A 17,766-nucleotide genomic window follows, 5' to 3' on the forward strand; every position below is an offset into this window, starting at 1 on the left:
CTAAGACAATGGAGCATGAGCCAGGGAAACAGGCCTCTACATGTGGCCAGTGATGTTCCATACAGCATTCACAATGCACCATGCACACTGAATTCCCTGTGGACCCCTGATGTTGCAAGGCCAGCAAGACTCAAAGTGAGCACAAGGTACTCGTGCTGTATCTACAACTGAGTGAGCTGGGTGCTGAGCCCTGAAAGGCCACACTTTTCCCCTTAGAGCCTAAACTTGTTTCGAAGGCAGAAAGAAGGCAATGATGTCTTAAGAAACATGAAGGAACCATATTGTGTTAGTCAGGGTTCTCTAGAGGGACAGAACTAATAGGATATATATCTATATCTATCTATCTATCTATCTATCCATCCATCCATCTATCTATCTATGTATCTATCTATCAAGAGAAAGAGAGGAGTTTATTAAGTATTAACTCACATGATCACAAGTCCCACAATAGGCTGTCTTCAAGCTGAGGAGCAAGGAGAGCCAGTCCGAGTCCCAAACTGAAGAACCTGGAGTCCAGTGTTCCAGGGCAGGAAGCACCCAGCACGGGAGAAAGATGTAGGCTGGGAGGTTGGGAGGGTAGGCCAGTCACTCTTTTCGCATTTTTCAGCCTGCTTTATATTTCTAGCTGCGCTGGTATCTGATTAGATGGTGACCATCTAGATTAACAGTGGATCTGCCTTTCCCAGCCCACTGACTCAAATGTCAGTCTCCTTTGGCAACACCCTCACGGACACACCCAGGATCAACACTTTGCATCCTTCAATCCAATCAAGTTGACGCTCAGTATTAACCATCACACATATCATATCTTTTCTTATTCGTGCACTTCTTTATATTAAACACCTGATTATGCCAAAAGGCCAGTCCATGGTCCTTTTGCCTTTCAGTCCTTCCTTACTCAGGAGTGAGTCCCAGGTCGAGAGTGGAGGTAGAATTCGTGCATATAAAGTGCGATGAAAACAGGTAAGTTCACTTTGTGCAGCGTGGTTCTGGTAAAAACAAAATACATACGCATGTATAAGCTATGAAGTACAAATTGTATCATTTCTGTGATTCCACATATGAGTTCAGTGCACTTATATTAGTATTTAAAACTGGCATTGCACAACGTAAAGATGAATGGTAAACTTCATGCTAACAATTTAAATCTAAATTTTTCTTGGAATGATATTAAATAACCCATAAGAACACTATGAAAAGAGAGAAACTGAGAGGAAAGAGAAAGTTTTATATTTTATGACCTTAAAGTCACTTTCCTTCTGTTTTTTGAATAAGGAAGCTCTGCACTTTTTCTCTGAGACCCACAAATTATGCAGCCAGCCTTGCAGCAGGGAACAATCAAAGCCTCTTTCCTGGGGGTCTAGTGAGGGATGTAAAAAACAAGTATGTTAATAAATAATATGCAATATATAATGTTCGCTAACAATCAGTGCTGTGCGAAACTAAAACTGAAGAGGCCAGGATGGCTACAGCAAGCCGGGGGAGAGCTGAGAATTAGCCGTAAATTCTGAGCGACGGGAAGGGCCCTGGATTTTAGGGCGTTGTGCATAAGAGTAACCAGATCTGCTCTACGTTTCAGGAAAAAAAAAAAATTCCCTCTGGCTGCGGTTCCGAGAATAGCCCGGAAGGAGGCAGGGGTCCCGGCTGCAGAAGCGTGGTTCCGGAGTGGGGGGTGTGCGGGGCGGGCCCGGGCGGGAGACGCTACCCAACAAGCAGGTTTGGGGAGACTCGAACCTTACATTCCGAGTTTTTAAGCTTGTCTCCTCAAAGCGGGGAACTCACGAACGTTTCGTGAGCGCCTACGGTATGCAGGGCACGGAGCGGAGCCCGAGGGTCACCGACTTGACCAGGACAGCCGAGCAGCTGCAGGATCCGTCGTGTTCCCCAGCAATTTTAATATTTAAAAATGCGCTACTGTTGCTGTTGTTTTCTATATATTGGATGTCTTCGTGAAGAATCCTCAAAAGTGCAACGAACTCCTCCCTGCCAGGGGCTGGCCGTGCGCTCTGAGCACAGCTTCCAGCCAAGCCGGCCAGGTCCTCCAGGGCACCGAGAGAGCCGGCCAGAACGGCGGCGCCCTATCCCGGCCGCGGCAATGTCTGACGGCGCCCCGGAACTGACGATCTGGTACGCAGGGTCGCTCGGCGGCAACGGCGGCTTTAAACGTCATCGCGGGCGCGACGCCCGAGGGACGGTCTGGGGTTTGGCTGTCCGGAAGGTGCGGCGGCGAGACCGGCCGGGAAGATGCCAGTGGCGGTGATGGCGGAAAGTGCCTTCAGTTTCAAAAAGTTGCTGGATCAGTGCGAGAACCAGGAGCTCGAGGTAGCCCTTTGCGTTCCCTGGGAGAAACTGCGGAGTAGTCTTAGGCCCCGGGGCGGCACCAGTTTCCAGGGTAACGGGGTCTGAGGCTCGCGGGCTTTGGGAGCTCGCGGGGCGGGCGCGGGAGGTGGACGTGTGGAGCCCTGACCGTCGCGGCCTGCTGCGACCAGGCCCGGTCTCCCCTAAGTCACCGGGACCTTTTTGTTATATGTCTTCAGCTTGTGATCCCGAAAACCCTGTGCATCTTTGCTCCAGCACCTATCGATAAGCTCATATTAGTTAGACATCTTTCATTCCCAGTATCGGGTTGGGAGAGAGTAGTAATGTGGATTTTATTAAAGATCTTGGTATGTACACACACACCAACACACACACCCCAAAGCACACACACACACCAAGAAAGATGTGACCATTGTAACCTTCTCTTAACTCACAGAGCCTTTCTCGTAATGTTGTCAAGTAAGCTTGCCATTTTGTCTTTAGTAAGACAAGTGAAAGTTATGCAGCTGTTAAAGTTAACGTTTTTTTTAGACACTTAAAAGCGTTTATATCATTAGTTTTAAAATTAACTAAAGGAGACAACGTCCAGAAGAAGCAGCTCACTAATAGACAATAGACACTTCCCAATTGAGTTAAAATTGAAAGAATTGTCTTTGCAACGCAGCTGTGGTGATTTTCTGTCTCTTATTCAGGACGCTTGATGTAATGGGCAGAATCAGAATGCTTCAGGAATCTGTCGAAATTGTTTCTTATACTAGTAAGATCATTTAAATGGGAATTTGAGAACTGGGGAAGGGGATCCTCTTACATATTCTTGAATGTATAGAGAAACTGAGGCCCAAAGGGAGATAAATCAAAGCTGATGACGAATATAAACTTAATACTTAGGATTTTCGTGTTTAATACTTCTCTAAGGTGTTTCTAAATCTATACTAGGACTATAAGATTATTTATAATCTTAGACTAAAAAGGCTTACTTTTTAATTAGCATTTATAAAATATTATTTCAAAAATGAAAGTTAAAGGGTAAATGAGGTTTTTTAAATTTTGTGTTGTTTTGTTTTGTTTTCATTTTTGGCCTTCTAGGCCCCTGGAGGAATTGCTACACCCCCAGTGTATGGTCAGCTTCTAGCTTTATATTTGCTCCATAATGACATGTAAGTACGTTTAACCTAAAGCCAAGAGCAGCAGGTTTCTCAAAAGTTACATGGAAATATTTCTGCCCTGAAGTAGCACCACCAAACATAGGCACAACGAGCTACCTCTTTTATTATAATAACTATTACATCTATTTCCTATTGAATCATAGCTTAATGAATTATGATTAGGTCGTCATTGTCTTATATATACTTTCTAGAAAACATTTCAATTTATTATGAGAAACTATGTCAGTAAATTCATTTAATCTTTGTCTTTTTAAAATACTTTTATGATCTTTATTTACTTCATATTAATAAAACAAAAGAAGTGGAAAGAGAAGATTGCAGCCAAGAGATTCATTACAAACATGTATGAGATTTGAAAAGTTTTTTAAATTTTTAATTATTCCTATTTCACGTTCACATGGAAAAGTCAGAAAGCATAACTATGCTAGGCCAGGCGTGGTGACACACACCTGTAATCCCAGCACTCTGGGAGACCGAGGCAAGTGGATGGCTTGAGTCCAGGAGTTTGAGACCAGCCTGGGGGTTATAGTGAAACCCTATCTGCTCTAAAAATACAAAAAATTAGCTGGATGTGGTTGCGCATGCCTCTAATCCCAGCTACCCAGGAGGCTGAGGTGGGGAGAATTACCAGAGCCCAGAAAGTCGAGGCTGCAGTGAGCCGATATTGCGCCACTGCACTGCAGCCTGGGCAGCCAGAGTGAGACCCTGTCTCAAAAAGAAAGCGTAACTGTGCAAAAAAAAAAAAAAAAAAAAATCTCCTATAGTTCTCCTGTAGACTCACTGATCATTCCTGATAAAATTTTATTTTAAATTGTTCCAAAACCTTTCTTTTATATCTTTTTAAAAACTAAATTGAAATTTTTATTACACATGTACGTTTGGTTTTTTATTTTTTGTAAAACTATCATTATATGTTTGTCATAGTTCAAGCCTCCAAACCCATACAAACTCCTGCCTCAGAAGCTCTGTACCCACTGGTAGGAGGGACTGTGACAGGGAGAGAAGTGTTGTGTACCAGGCTTATTGTCAGGGAATGCTGGAGCCTTCATAGTACATAAATTTGTTTACTTTTGTATCCGAATAAATCATTTGGGCCGTTCTATACGTCCTTGTGTTTTTAGTGTGCTGTTGCCTTAATTTAGGATATGGATTATTATTTTTAAAAAGTTCAGTAGAAATGGCAGAATATTACTTTGGTAAAAATATTTCATGTCCTTTTTATCTGGAAAACTACTATTGTTTCCCCAAAACAAATTCATATAACACTAAATTTTACTTTGTGTTATGTAAAGTATACTTCTGAATGTTTGCCTTGGGACCTGATAGTTTTTAACATTTACGGAGATGATTATGTTTTTAATTGATTATTCTTCTTTGTGGTGGCGTAAATTAGGAATAATGCAAGATATCTTTGGAAAAGAATACCACCTGCTATAAAATCTGTAAGTATCCTTTAAACCTGCCTTACTGCTTTAATGTAATGACATTCCCTTAAATGGCAACGTTTTATAAGTTTCTGTTTTCTGTCTGACGTCCTAGAAATAGTCATCAAACTAGTATTAAGGTTTCAAAATAAATCTTCAGAGTCCTCTAGTCAGAAATTTGAATTTTGCTGGGATGATGTAGAATTTGTGCCCAGTTCCTACTGATTAGATTTCTTGAGACAATTCTATGTGCAGCTTCCCTAGTTAAACAGCTGAGCCAGTTTAGATGAAGGAAGGTCCTGGAGGTGGCGGAAGCAGCCGAGGTGATTTTCAACCGGTTTATGTTGCTTCCTGTAATGGTACTTATTTTGAAACTGCCATTGTTTACAAGAATATTCTAAGAATGATTCACAGCAATAAGATTATTTTTGCTAATTAAGATTTTAAATTTCTTATTTTGGATGGGAGATTAGAAGAAATAGCCTGTGAAAAGGTTCTTCCAAAGTGGAATGAAGTAAAATTTTAATGTCAGATGATTCCATGTGTCTAACATGAGTGTAAAGTGAAATTTTTAGCATTCTCAGGATATTACCGAGAATTCATCTCAACTTTTGTTCATTGTCGATATTCATCAAGAGATCAGATTAGTATTTTTACTTTTTTTTTTTTCCTCACACATCCTGTTAAGTAAGATTGGAATATTCCTCAACTTCTTTGGCTAAATAAAGAACAACTATAAATTATGCACTTAAGTTTCAATGATATTAGTGGAAGCTCTATCCTTAGGCTACAATGTGTGACATCTTAGGTTGACAGTCTCTATTAACCATTTTGCTATTACTTTTGACCTAAATATCTATACATAATATATCTATGAAATACAAAGACAGCACCTTTAAAAACAATGCTTAAGCTAATTAGTCCCCAGGCTTAATTCTGAAATGGTTTTGGACTACTTTCTCATGCCTTAATTTGCTGTTGTAATTAAAAATGTGTATCAGGCCTACAGATAAATTTTACCTTACTGCTCATAGTGTTTGAAAACCTTTTTGATAGTGATTGGGCTGAAAAAGTAATTGCATCTTTTAAAATAAATGTTTTAATGATGTAACTAATAAGTTTTTATATCATTTCTGGTATTTTGTTTTAAGATACAATCATTGGTACATTTACAGAGTGAATACCCTCTAAGGCAATAATATTTATTGCAGGCAAATTCTGAACTTGGGGGAATTTGGTCAGTAGGACAAAGAATCTGGCAGAGAGATTTCCCTGGGATCTATACAACCATCAACGCTCACCAGTGGTCTGAGACGGTCCAGCCAATTATGGAAGCACTTAGAGGTAGTGTTTCTTTGTGATTAAAAATGAAATTAGATGAGACTTGGTCCCTAAGTGCTGCAGTGTTGAAGTAATAAATCAGTGGTGTGTGTTTAAGTAGATATTTTTGATAGGTGAAAAGAGCAGTTTTCAAAATTTTTCAGATTTGCCCTAATCATGCTTCTTCATTTTTTGTTGCTTGAGATTACATTGGCTCCTGTGCCTTTGTTGTTTCCTAATTCTAGATGGAAATTGCTCATCAGTTTTAAGTTTTTTTTTTTTTTTTTTTTTTTGCTGTTAAAATGAGATGTTGTAGTATTCTAACAAGTTTAAGGTATGGGTTTGTAGAGATGTGAAAATAGAGACTGCTCTTTGAATTATGTCAGCCTCAGCCTTTGATAGGTGTTGTCTTAAGCTTCTGGATTTTGTAACTAATCGGTTTAATACATAGATGCTCAAATGCATTTTTAATTGCTTTGAAAGATTACAAGCCTGGTGTGACAGAGCACTGATCCCACAATAAAATCTCATTCCCTGCCTCTCTACGTTCTCCCTCCCTTAACATTTGCCCCCAGTCGTCCTGGTTCACTCTTTATAAAATTGTATAATCTGGTTTTACGTTGTTGTATACTCTTATTTCTTACTGTTACCCTTACTTCCACAGTTAATATCCACCTTCAGTGTATGCCCTCCTGCTGTGGAGGAAGTCAGGGAGCAGGAATTTTTTAATAACTGTTCATCATTCTGCTACGGGATATCAGCTTTACAGGGCAGCAGACAGCAAAGATTGTTTCTGAGATGCACATAATTCCCTTGGCATGGTAAAATTCTTAGCAGCATAAAACAGAACAATGTAAGTGACAAAACAGAAGGCAGCTTCTTTAAATGTGAATGAAATGAGCAGAATCCTAAGGCAGGCAGATAGATGGGAAGGGAGGAGTGTGGAAGAAGATTGCACAGGTATAGCAGGGGCAGTTTCAGAAAGTAGCACCGGAAACCTCTTCATATAAGGCCTGAGGAATTGGTATTACAGTGGACTTTCATAGTATCCTTGTGAATCAGCCTTGTGATTGTGGTGGTGCGGTCACAGGCCATTTGCCTTTTCCCAGTGTTACACAGCGGGTTCATTGGCAGGACTGGGCTTGGGGCTCTTTACTCATTCAGCAAGCATTCTGTTGTGCACCGGTGGGATCTGTAGTTTTATTCCTTCCCAGAGCCTCCTTTCACTGAATTCCATGAGATTGAGAATTCTTGGAAAGAAGTTCAGTAGACCCAGGAAAGGCTATACAGCATACCATGTGGGAGTTTGAACTCTGGATCCATGCTTCTGGAGTTTAAATTCTGATTCTTTCACTTACTGGGGTGACTCCTCAGTGTCTCATTTTCCTCATTTGTGAAATGTGATTAGAAATAGTACTTTTTCAGGTTATAAATGAGTTAATATATAATCATGTACCTTATTCTAAAGTACTACAATATTCCTGAACATATCCTGAGACTTTTACAAATCTCCAGATTCATGAATGGTACTGTGGTTTCCTTTGTAAAATGCAGCCAGGTCAGGATAGTCTCTTAACAGATTGGTCTTACTGATGAATTTAACATTTTGCTTCTTAACATATTAGAAACTTATTTTCTAGCTAAGATCTCTTTCCATTCTATTCTAAATTAGGCACAGTCCTATTAAACTGAAAATGACTTAACTGAAGAGAAGCTAGCGAAAAGTATTTTTGCAGGAAACAAGGGCTGAGGAAGTACCCAGGAACTAGGGAGACAGTAGCCATTCTCATCTGAGGCCTGAAAGGGCAAGGCGAGGGGCCAGTGTTTCTGGGGCTGCCCCACGGGATGGATACAGAAGGTCAGCTGGAGCAAGGCGGGGAAGGGACATAGGAAGTAAATTCCCTGACCTTCTTTCCCAGCCTGTGACCTGATAGACCCCCATTTGCCAAAGCAGGAGAGCTCAGGTGCCACAGGCATTGGTGGCCAACCTCCCTGGCTTACAGCATGGCTGGGAAAGACAGAAGGGGATTCGAAAGGATGGGAGTGACTAGCTCCTCTTCCCTTCTGTCTCCAGCACAGGCAGAGATGGATGAGCACTTGAGTATTTGTTGAACAACTGAATTTGCATTCTGTTAGCATTTCTGTTTTCACCAAAAATGTGTTCCATCAACAACTGCCACAGATGTTAGGTGCTGGCTCAATTTATTCCACCTTCCAGCATGTCATTCTGGGGCCTGAGGTTACAGATTTCACAACTTGGGGATCACAGAGTGACTAGTTGGAATGTAGATGTGATTTGTGCCAAGTGGATATTGCAGCCCCTGAGACTAAGAACACTTAGCCTTTATTTTTGCTTCGTCAACTCACTTCTGCCTCCCATTGCATGTTTTTCTTTCCTTTTCCAGTTATATCTTTTCACTTTTCTCTCCCTTTTGTTTATCTCCTCCATTCTTATTGTATTTCTGTTTTATTCCCCACTCTGAAAATATGATCAGAATATTTGAACTGAAGTAAATGTTTTTGAAATATGGTTGGCTTACCAAATGAATATAGTTTTATGGTGTATACTTTTGTTTCTCTAAAAAATATATATTTCTTTTACATTGTTGGCTCCGTTCTTTTCCATTGAATGTCTGCAGCCTTAATAGAAAACGTTTCTTGGTGTTGTAAAGTCTGTTAGGTTACAGGCTGGTTAAAGGAAGGAAGGAACCTACAATAGTAAGTGTAAAGCCACAGAATGAAGAGCGGACAGACAGTGGCGGAGTGAAAGCTGGAGAGGATGTCGGGCTCAGTATGAAGGGAAGGCACGGGAGTGTCAGCAGTTTTTAAGGAATCTGAGAAAACAAAGCCTGAGTGTTGGAGTTGTGCCCCATTTTGGTCCTTGTGATACCGTCAACAAGCATGTATTTGGCATAGATTTCACTGGAGATGCTAGATGTTTGGGGGACTATAAAGATAAGAATAGCCCTTCCTGTTGAGAAGTTTGGAATAGAACTGAAAAGAAGCGGGTAGGTGGAACAGTGTCTGCCGCGTAGGTGGAAAGTTGCTTGTTAAAGTAGAAGTGTAAACGATACTGCTGAGTTTAGAGAAGGGCAGAGATCGTAATGAATTATAAACAGACTTAGGAATGGTAGAGAGCAGACAGGAGGGCATTTCAGGCCACGGAACAGCGTAAACCAAAATTCCCAGTGGGAGAAGGTGTAAGACTTGTCTGAGAGCCAGTGGACTAGTTTGGCACAACGGGCATCTGAGGGAATTGGTGTAGTTTGACAATGTCCCAGGAATGGAGAGAAGATTTTAAATACGTTAGGGTGTTTGTTTTACATACGTCCACTGGCCTATTAAATATGGAAAGTAAGACCCAGCATATTTCCTAAGCATGTGGACAGCCAGGTGGAGGAGCTCTTGCGTTACCACAAAGCACTGCACAGGAAGAAAGGCCAGCTGGTTCCACAGTGCTCAACTCTGCATCACTCCGGAATTGATTTATGTGGGTATGTGAGCCTGGGGACAATCCTAAATGCCATTTTCAGGAAAGTTTTTGTTGCTGGTGGTGTTTGGCAGTCTCTTCTTAGACTCATTCTTTCAGGGTGGGAATTTAAGAGTTTGAACCTTAATTCAGTCAAGAGTTTGATGCAGACTTGAAGAGTGCCTCAGTTACAGGATCTGTCCTGTGACTCCCAGGTGTGGTCCTGTATTAGAGACATTTTTGAAAAGGACAGCTGGTTACACAAATCAGTTTTCTGCTGCTTTGATTCCAGCATTTGTGAATGAAATAAGATAAGTACATTTATACCCCCATTGTGTAAACGAACTGTATTTTCTTAGGGTTAGAGCCTTGTGTTTAGTAACCCTTTTCCATCTTTGTAATTTTCATTATCTGAGATTTTTCATCCGAGAAGAAGTGTAAGAAATGTATTTTTTTATTCAGCAATATTTGAACCCCCTTTACATACTGGACATATATATTTGTATCTATAAGCACAGAAATCTTTGGGTTCATCTGGTCTTGCTTATGAAAACTGGACAAGCACAGTGGTGTGATTTAGCGATGTGTGTTGAAAATACCTGCTCCCCTGGTTCACTCTCTGCCAACCCTCCACTCCCACAATAGATGCAACAAGGAGACGCGCCTTCGCCCTGGTCTCTCAAGCGTATACTTCAATCATCGCTGATGATTTTGCAGCCTTTGTTGGACTTCCTGTAGAAGAGGCTGTGAAAGGTATTTTTGGCTTACTTTTTACTTTACAAGGAAAATGGAAAATGGAAGTGTGAATTGTAGGTTTCTCAGTCTCCTCTGAAACGCTTGGAACTGAATATGCTTTTGGAGTCCAGGCAGTGTTTTTTGAGAGGTGATATGAAACAGGCGTTGTGGAACACGCAGCAGGCACCCTGCAGTCAAGCATATTAACAGTTCTGTGGCAAGCAAATGCGTGAATATCCACACAGGTGGTTACAAAAATATGTCTTAATTGGCCTCTTTACTCATATCTGGAAATCCTTACTTCGCCCTTATTTGGTAAAGGCAGCATCATCCCCACATCCCTTTTCAGCCCATTTTCCCTGCCATTTCGGACCCATACCTTAGGCGCTTGCTCCCCACTCACACCTACCTGCTGGTCTCTCCAAATGTAACTTCGCATTTTCATTTCTCAGCTGATGCCCAGACTAATCCTTCCTCCTGCTCGTTGCTATAGAATATTGTATACACCTGGCCGGGTGCAGTGGCTCACACCTGTAGTCCCAGCACTTTGAGAGGCCAAGGCAGGTGGATCATGAGGTCAGGAGTTCGAGACCAGCCTGGCCAACATGGTGAAAACCCATCTCTACTAAAAATACAAAAAATTAGCTGGGCATGGTGGCAGGCACCTGTAATCCCAGCTGCTTGGGAGGCTGAGGCAGGAGAATCATTTGAACCTGGGAGGTGGAGATTGCAGTGAGCCAAGATTGTGCCACTGCACTCCAGCCTGGGCAACAGAGTGAGACTCTGTTTCCAAAAAAAAAAGAATATTGTATACACCTTGTTGCATTGTTTTACCATGATTGACATTTTTGATTCTCCAGCTACAATATGAGCTCCATCGAGCACCACATCCTAAATTTCCAGGGCCTAGCATAGTTCTAGATACATGAAGATAGGTTAATGCAAGTTCTTATACTAAGTTATTAAATACTTTTATTTCTTCTTTTGGCTCTTAAAATGGATCCATCATTTATTTTCTATATATAGCATACTTCAGAGCTCATACTCTCAGCTGACCACCTGGATGTGAATCCTGGTACCACCCATCCCTGATGCTAGTGCCTGTGTGACTTAGGACAAATCACTTGAATTCCCTCAGCTTCATTTTCCATACCTGTCAAATAATGGCCCTATATCCCACTTCATAGAGTTGTGGTGGTTACATAAAATGATCCCTAAAAAGCACGTAGTCTGATACCTACAGGTAAACCTTCTGTATATGGAAGCTGTTTTTATTGTTGCCATTTTTGTTATTACTGATATGATGATCACAAAAGGCACCATATGAGTTTTCCTTATGTTTGTTTCAAATAATACGGATTAGGTTAATACTGTAATGTATTCTTGACAGAAAACTAACCATCTTTTAATGATTATAGCAGCCTAATAGAGTAAAATGAGGCTTTGATACCTGTTTCAGAAATATTTCAATAATAAGTTTCCATGCTCTTTGTGATATACCTTTCTAGTAAAAATGCATACGATGGGTTATACTAAACACATCAGGTCTTCTGTACAACTAATGTCATGGACAAGTTTTGGATTTTGTGGGGTGTTTTATTCTTTCCGCATCTTTATGTATAATATACTTTTTTAGGTATATTAGAACAAGGATGGCAAGCTGATTCCACCACAAGAATGGTTCTGCCCAGAAAGCCAGGTAGGTGGAGCTTTCACCCATTTATGCAGCATTGAACTCTTCTAAGACTGCTTCAGGTTTTCAGGCTTTGATTTTTGATAATTGCATATAAAATTCTGCTATACTAACATAATGGAAATAACTCATTTTAAATAAAGCGTCAACAGGGTAGAAAGAATCTTTTAAAGATCGTGATTTGTTTTCTAACGTCAGTTATTTCTAATGATGGAAATAACACATTTTAAATAAAGCATAGTAGACAGGGTAGAAAGGATCAGCTAGTTTAAACTCTTAAAAATGTATTTCCTGCTGGAGAGGATGTGGAGAAATAGGAACACTTTTACACCGTTGGTGGGATTGTAAACTAGTTCAACCATTATGGAAAACAGTATGGCGATTCCTCAAGGATCTAGAACTAGATGTACCATATGACCCAGCCATCCCATTACTGGGTATATACCCAAAGGATTATAAATTATGCTGCTATAAAGACACATGCACACGTATGTTTATTGCAGCACTATTCACAATAGCAAAGACTTGGAATCAACCCAAATGTCCATCAGTGACAGATTGGATTAAGAAAATGTGGCACATATACACCATGGAATACTATGCAGCCATCAAAAAGGATGAGTTTGTGTCCTTTGTAGGGACATGGATGCAGCTGGAAACCATCATTCTTAGCAAACTATCACAAGAACAGAAAACCAAACACCGCATGTTCTCACTCATAGGTGGGAACTGAACAATGAGATCACTTGGACTCAGGGAGGGGAACATCACACACAGGGGCCTATCATGGGGAGGGGGGAGGGGGGAGGGATTGCATTGGGAGTTATACCTGATGTAAATGACGAGTTGATGGGTGCGGCCCACCAATATGGCACAAGTATACATATGTAACAAACCTGCACATTAGGCACATGTACCCTACAACTTAAAGTATAATAATAATAAATAAATTTAAAAAAAAAATGTATTTCCTGTATATAAATGATTTTATATAGGTGTTTCATGGTCCTTCTTACACCATAGTTTTTACTAAATATTAATCTCCATCCTTTTATGGAGCCATTTGTAACTGAGCTTATCCTTCATATCGAAACTGTTGTCTGTATTTAAAAAAACCTTAAATATTCAACTGGCCCCCTTTTCTGCTTGCTCTCAAGTCATACGGGCACTTTTCCTGTGGCTTCCACTTTCACAGAGTTAACTTCTCTAGCCCTCCTTTTAAGGCCTTAATTTCTGTGACCTGCCCTTGTTGTCATTATCTGAATTCCCAGCCCCTCAGTCTTGCTGTTAGAAGTGAGCCACACTCCTTCCTGCCTGATAGTTTCTCTTCCTTCTGCTGACCAAGAGTGTCCTTTTCTGCCAGGTCTTTAGAGCCAGGCTTAATGCCCACTTCCACAAACCCGCCTGCATCCACGTCAACCCAGATTTCCTTCCACCTACTCGGAATGCCTATGTTTAGACATTGTTGAACATACAGTAAAGGATTCTCAATGTGCTCAGTCCTTTGAGTTACAAAGAGTGGGAAGACACGATCCCAGTCAAGTGAGATAGTGGGGAAGAGTAATATAATGAAGACTTATAATAGAGGACGGTTATTATCCCTGTTTGAGAAATAAATGGCCATAAATGCATGTTGTGCTGAAAATCGCATGTTCTATGAAAGGTCTTTACAATGACTTGTAAATTGAGCTGTACATTTTTTTTTTTTTTTAATTTAGTTGCAGGGGCCCTGGATGTTTCCTTTAACAAGTTTATTCCCTTATCAGGTATGTATTTTCATATGCACATTTTTTAAATGTCTCATTGTTCCTAATTTCTTTGTTGTAGTATATATATGTATATGTGTGTGTGAGTGTGTGTATCTATTTCTTACCTTGTAAACAGAGGTTAAATTTCATAAATGTGTAATAATACATCTGGTTACAAGAGTGAAACTGGGCTCCCCCAGAGCTTGCCTTGAGACAGTGGCCTCCTCTGGGCCAGCTGCAGAGCCTTCTTATTCTCACGTTGGGGAGACCCACCAGAGCTGTTCACCAGCAGTTATTCAGAAGGCATCCTGAGTAACTTAAATGTTGGAATGTAAATTCCTTGAGGTTCTTTGTGGGTTTTTTTTTTTTTTTTTTTTTTTTTTGGTTCATTGACAATTTAATATTCTTCAATGAAGCCTGGGACATGGTAGGCACGCTAATTATTTCTTGAATTTAATGTTGCATGGGTACGGATGTTTTCAAGAAGAGCTGTGATCTTTTAAACGAGATGTTGCTTGATGAAAGTGTCTTTAACCTTTACATAGAATACTTCAATAACAACATCAGACATGCCTTTACTACCAATTAGGTAAAACCATACTCAAAAAAGTTGAGACTTCTTGACTTGCTTTTCAAAAATGTCCAAGGCTCTATGATGTAAGATTTTGTCTAAAACCAGGACAAATCTAAGAAAATTAACTTACTGTTAAAAATGGAAGGCATTGGGGGAGATAGGTGTTGGGGCCAAAGCTTTGTTACAGTGGTATCTAACTTGAAGTGTGTTTATTCTTTAACATACAGAGCCTGCTCCAGTTCCCCCAATACCCAATGAACAGCAGTTAGCCAGACTGACGGATTATGTAGCTTTCCTTGAAAACTGAATTATCACTCTGAGTTCAAGATTCATCTTCAGAATCCTGTATACTGACAAATATCGAAATGTAAAGTTTGTGTTTTCAGTTTATTGGATGGCTTAAGCACCTCAGCATTCCTTAGTGAGTATGTGATAAAATACATATAGAATATAAAATATACTGTATACATTTTGTCCTTAAACATTATGCTGAATAGTTGTTGAAACAGTCCTCATTTTGTAATACTTAATAATCTGGATGGAGCCCGTCAGTATTACAGTTAGTTTGTTTTCTGGTGACTCATAAAATAAGGTTTCCTGTTTCATGTAGAATAGTGTTTGTCAACTGTCTTTTGTCTGCCCCAGCACATGCCACACTCTTACCTGTACCATTGGTTGATAATTGTCATGACTCATTTGGACTTGAAGCAAGACTGTCCCCAGGCACAGTATCGGAATCCCTGGAGATTATGATTCACTCTTTTTGGAGAATATGCTCTCTTTTCACCCCCACCTCCTAAGAGCCACTAATGTAAAATACAGAAATATAGCTGAGGAACAAATAGACCATTTCCATACTAAACCAGTTTGTTGACTTTAGATTTTTTCCAATAGTGTGAGTATATCCATTGCTGGCAGTGGAGGGCTTGCCATGAAAATGCAACTTATTTAAGACATTCATGGGACGTATTAACTTATGCTGTCTCCTTTTAGAAGGGAAAACTTAAGTGTGGAATGCATTGTATGGGCAAAGAACCTATGAAGATACATGATACACTTTGTACAACTATCCTGCAGCCCATTGGTTGCTTATATTTATCTCTTGGCTCAAGTTCTGCCCTTTGGAGAAATACTGAGCAAGTCTTTCATTCTATGTGTGACAGCCCTCTGAATATTTGAAGTTATTTGTTGGAACTTCAGGTTATAACGGCCTTAGTTCATTTATTCTGCATTTGTTCAATAAATATTTAACTGAATTCTTCAACTATTTCATCTAAGATAGTTTCTGGAAATTCCACTCTCTCAATCTTTCTGTGGACACAGTCTATTTTGTCATTGTCTCAATATGAATCTCTTAAATAGAAATGAGCTGTATGGTGAATCTGTGTGGTGATAATTACATAATTTATTTATTTTAAATGCATTTTAGTGGCTATTTCAGTTTTTCTTAACATATATGGGAATACTTTTTGAATTGCAATTTTATTTAACCTGGATAGGTAAGTCATATTACAATTCCTTGTTTTACAGTTGAGGAAATGGAAATTTAAGAAGTCAGAGGATCAGTAGAGTGGTCAAGAGAATGACAGTGCCAGTTTTTTTAACTTCTAGGTATTAAGTACAAACTGTATCCCTGGTTATTTTTTAAAAGTAGATTAAAGTCAATCCAAATGTTCATTAGTAGGGAATTGTTTGAATAAACAACAGTGTAGACTACGCAAGTGTAAAAGGAGTGAAGATCTCTCTACTAAACTGGAATGATCTTCAGAGAGAGAACATAGAAAGCACATGTAGTTTATCTGGTTATTTTGAGGGTAACAAAAGGAGAATGATTACAATTATATATATGTACATATTTCCTTATATTTCAAAATGAAGCAATTGGGGGATATCTACAAAATGAATAAAATAGTTCCCGAGAGAGGAAGGAGAGGACAGTGAACTTCTACATGGAGAAAAAATAATCTCGAATAACTCAAACACAGTAGTTCAATTTTACATTGTCAGTAGGATATACACCAAGGACCAAAAAATCTTAGATTCATGAATGTGGTTTTTCATGATTAATTTCACAAAATCTTGATATCATTATTATTAAAAGTATATTATAGATTAGTAATCATGTAACCTTAGACCCCAGTCATCTTAAATTTGACACGAAAACCTCATTATATGCTTTCTTTTTCTTTGTAAACAGTAAATATTTCCCACTCCTGTCTACATGAAAAGGTCTAGAGTGATTACAGTTCAGTAACCATGAGCACCACTAGTATCCAGATTGTGTTCTTTCATTTTCATTTGCAATTAAAAGGAATAAGAACTTATTTGCAAAACTGCTACAAGATGTCCAGGATTCAAGGAAGCTCTTAAAGACTTGGGATTCTGTCAAAGGTTTATACAAGCCAACTTGAAGGGATTTCTACAGGCCATGTAAAAATGAGACAGTTTGAGCATGAAATATTTGTATATGTGTCTATTTTTAACTAATAACTTTATCACTGTATAAGAAAGGCAGGCTAAGTGCTTGATTTCACTTCCCTTTATTATCAATTTTCAGGACAAATTGATATCCTACCAATCTCTAAAGCCACAAAAATTGAACCTGTAGGGTAGTCAAAAAGCTCATGCTGGAAAATTCCACCTAATAAAGATAAAAATTAGAAAAACAGTACTTGCAGCCCTTAATGAAACAAAGAAGGGATCGTGGAAATATATATCAATGCTGTTGAGACCACAGGGTAAGAAAATGAGATTGAGCATAAAATACGTCCGGTACATCCATCAGCCTATCTTTGTGCTCGGGCTATTTCTGAGCCAGCAATCTGCATACAAGTGTAGCCTGACAGCACCGTGCTTCGGATCCATTGAATATCTCTACAATTTTGCTCTGGGACTTACCCTGGCACTACTATCAGGATGCCCACACAGACCTGGGTAAGAGGGCGTTAGCCCCACGGGCAGCCCTTCAGCAGTTGTGAACATGACAGGCTGAATAAACACTCTCTTCCTTGTCTCAGGGCAGACTAGTTCCGACGTGCTCTATACCTACTTCCTCAAAAAGAACCCCAAAAAGATTGAGCTGTGGTGTCCCATGGTCATAAGCTCTCTAACACAGCCTTCGATTGTTTTTTCCTCTTCCTTGTTTTACTTTTCCTGGTTCCCTGTCTCTTGTTCCCAGAGATAAACAGAAGTGATCTGTCTGCATACCTGTATATACCTATGCTGTTCTGCCTTGGGGCGGGGATCGGGGACCTAATCAAATCAAAGGGAAATGTATAATACATGAATCAGGTTGAAAGCACCTGTATTTAATTATAT

General features: G+C 39.8%; 1 protein-coding gene and 1 long non-coding RNA gene across 8 annotated transcripts in view; one reads left to right on the forward strand and one right to left on the reverse strand.

Annotated features, from left to right (window-relative positions):
- The window catches only part of LOC102118340 (uncharacterized), a 173,662-nt gene extending 171,561 nt beyond the window's left edge, over positions 1–2,101 (reverse strand). For 4 of the 5 annotated variants that reach the window (XR_010580158.1, XR_012421618.1, XR_012421615.1 and 1 more), the window contains exons 1-2: positions 1,740–2,101; positions 430–989 (exon numbers count right to left, since the gene is read on the reverse strand). This is a non-coding gene — a long non-coding RNA (uncharacterized lncRNA). Of the gene's footprint in view, positions 1–429; positions 990–1,734 lie in introns of all 5 variants that reach the window. The other variant, XR_012421616.1, reaches the window with a different exon arrangement.
- COPS8 (COP9 signalosome subunit 8) lies at positions 1,675–15,715 on the forward strand. 3 transcript variants are annotated; one of them, XM_005574722.3, is made up of 9 exons: positions 2,178–2,322; positions 3,012–3,076; positions 3,406–3,476; positions 4,879–4,927; positions 6,121–6,253; positions 10,344–10,451; positions 12,070–12,132; positions 13,845–13,892; positions 14,676–15,715. In XM_005574722.3, coding segments are annotated over exons 3-9 (483 nt in total). In that variant the 5' UTR covers positions 2,178–2,322; positions 3,012–3,076; positions 3,406–3,474; the 3' UTR covers positions 14,756–15,715. The 3 variants fall into 3 exon arrangements, 2 of the variants coding, with proteins under 2 accessions (XP_005574779.1, XP_005574778.1); XM_005574721.4 differs by lacking the exon at positions 3,012–3,076; XR_012421614.1 differs by lacking the exons at positions 3,012–3,076; positions 3,406–3,476 and having other exon boundaries at positions 1,675–2,322.
- The last annotated feature ends 2,051 nt before the right edge of the window (positions 15,716–17,766 follow it).

Source organism: Macaca fascicularis, chromosome 12 (genome assembly GCF_037993035.2).
Source record: "Macaca fascicularis isolate 582-1 chromosome 12, T2T-MFA8v1.1".
NCBI classification, from domain to species: domain Eukaryota; kingdom Metazoa; phylum Chordata; class Mammalia; order Primates; family Cercopithecidae; genus Macaca; species Macaca fascicularis.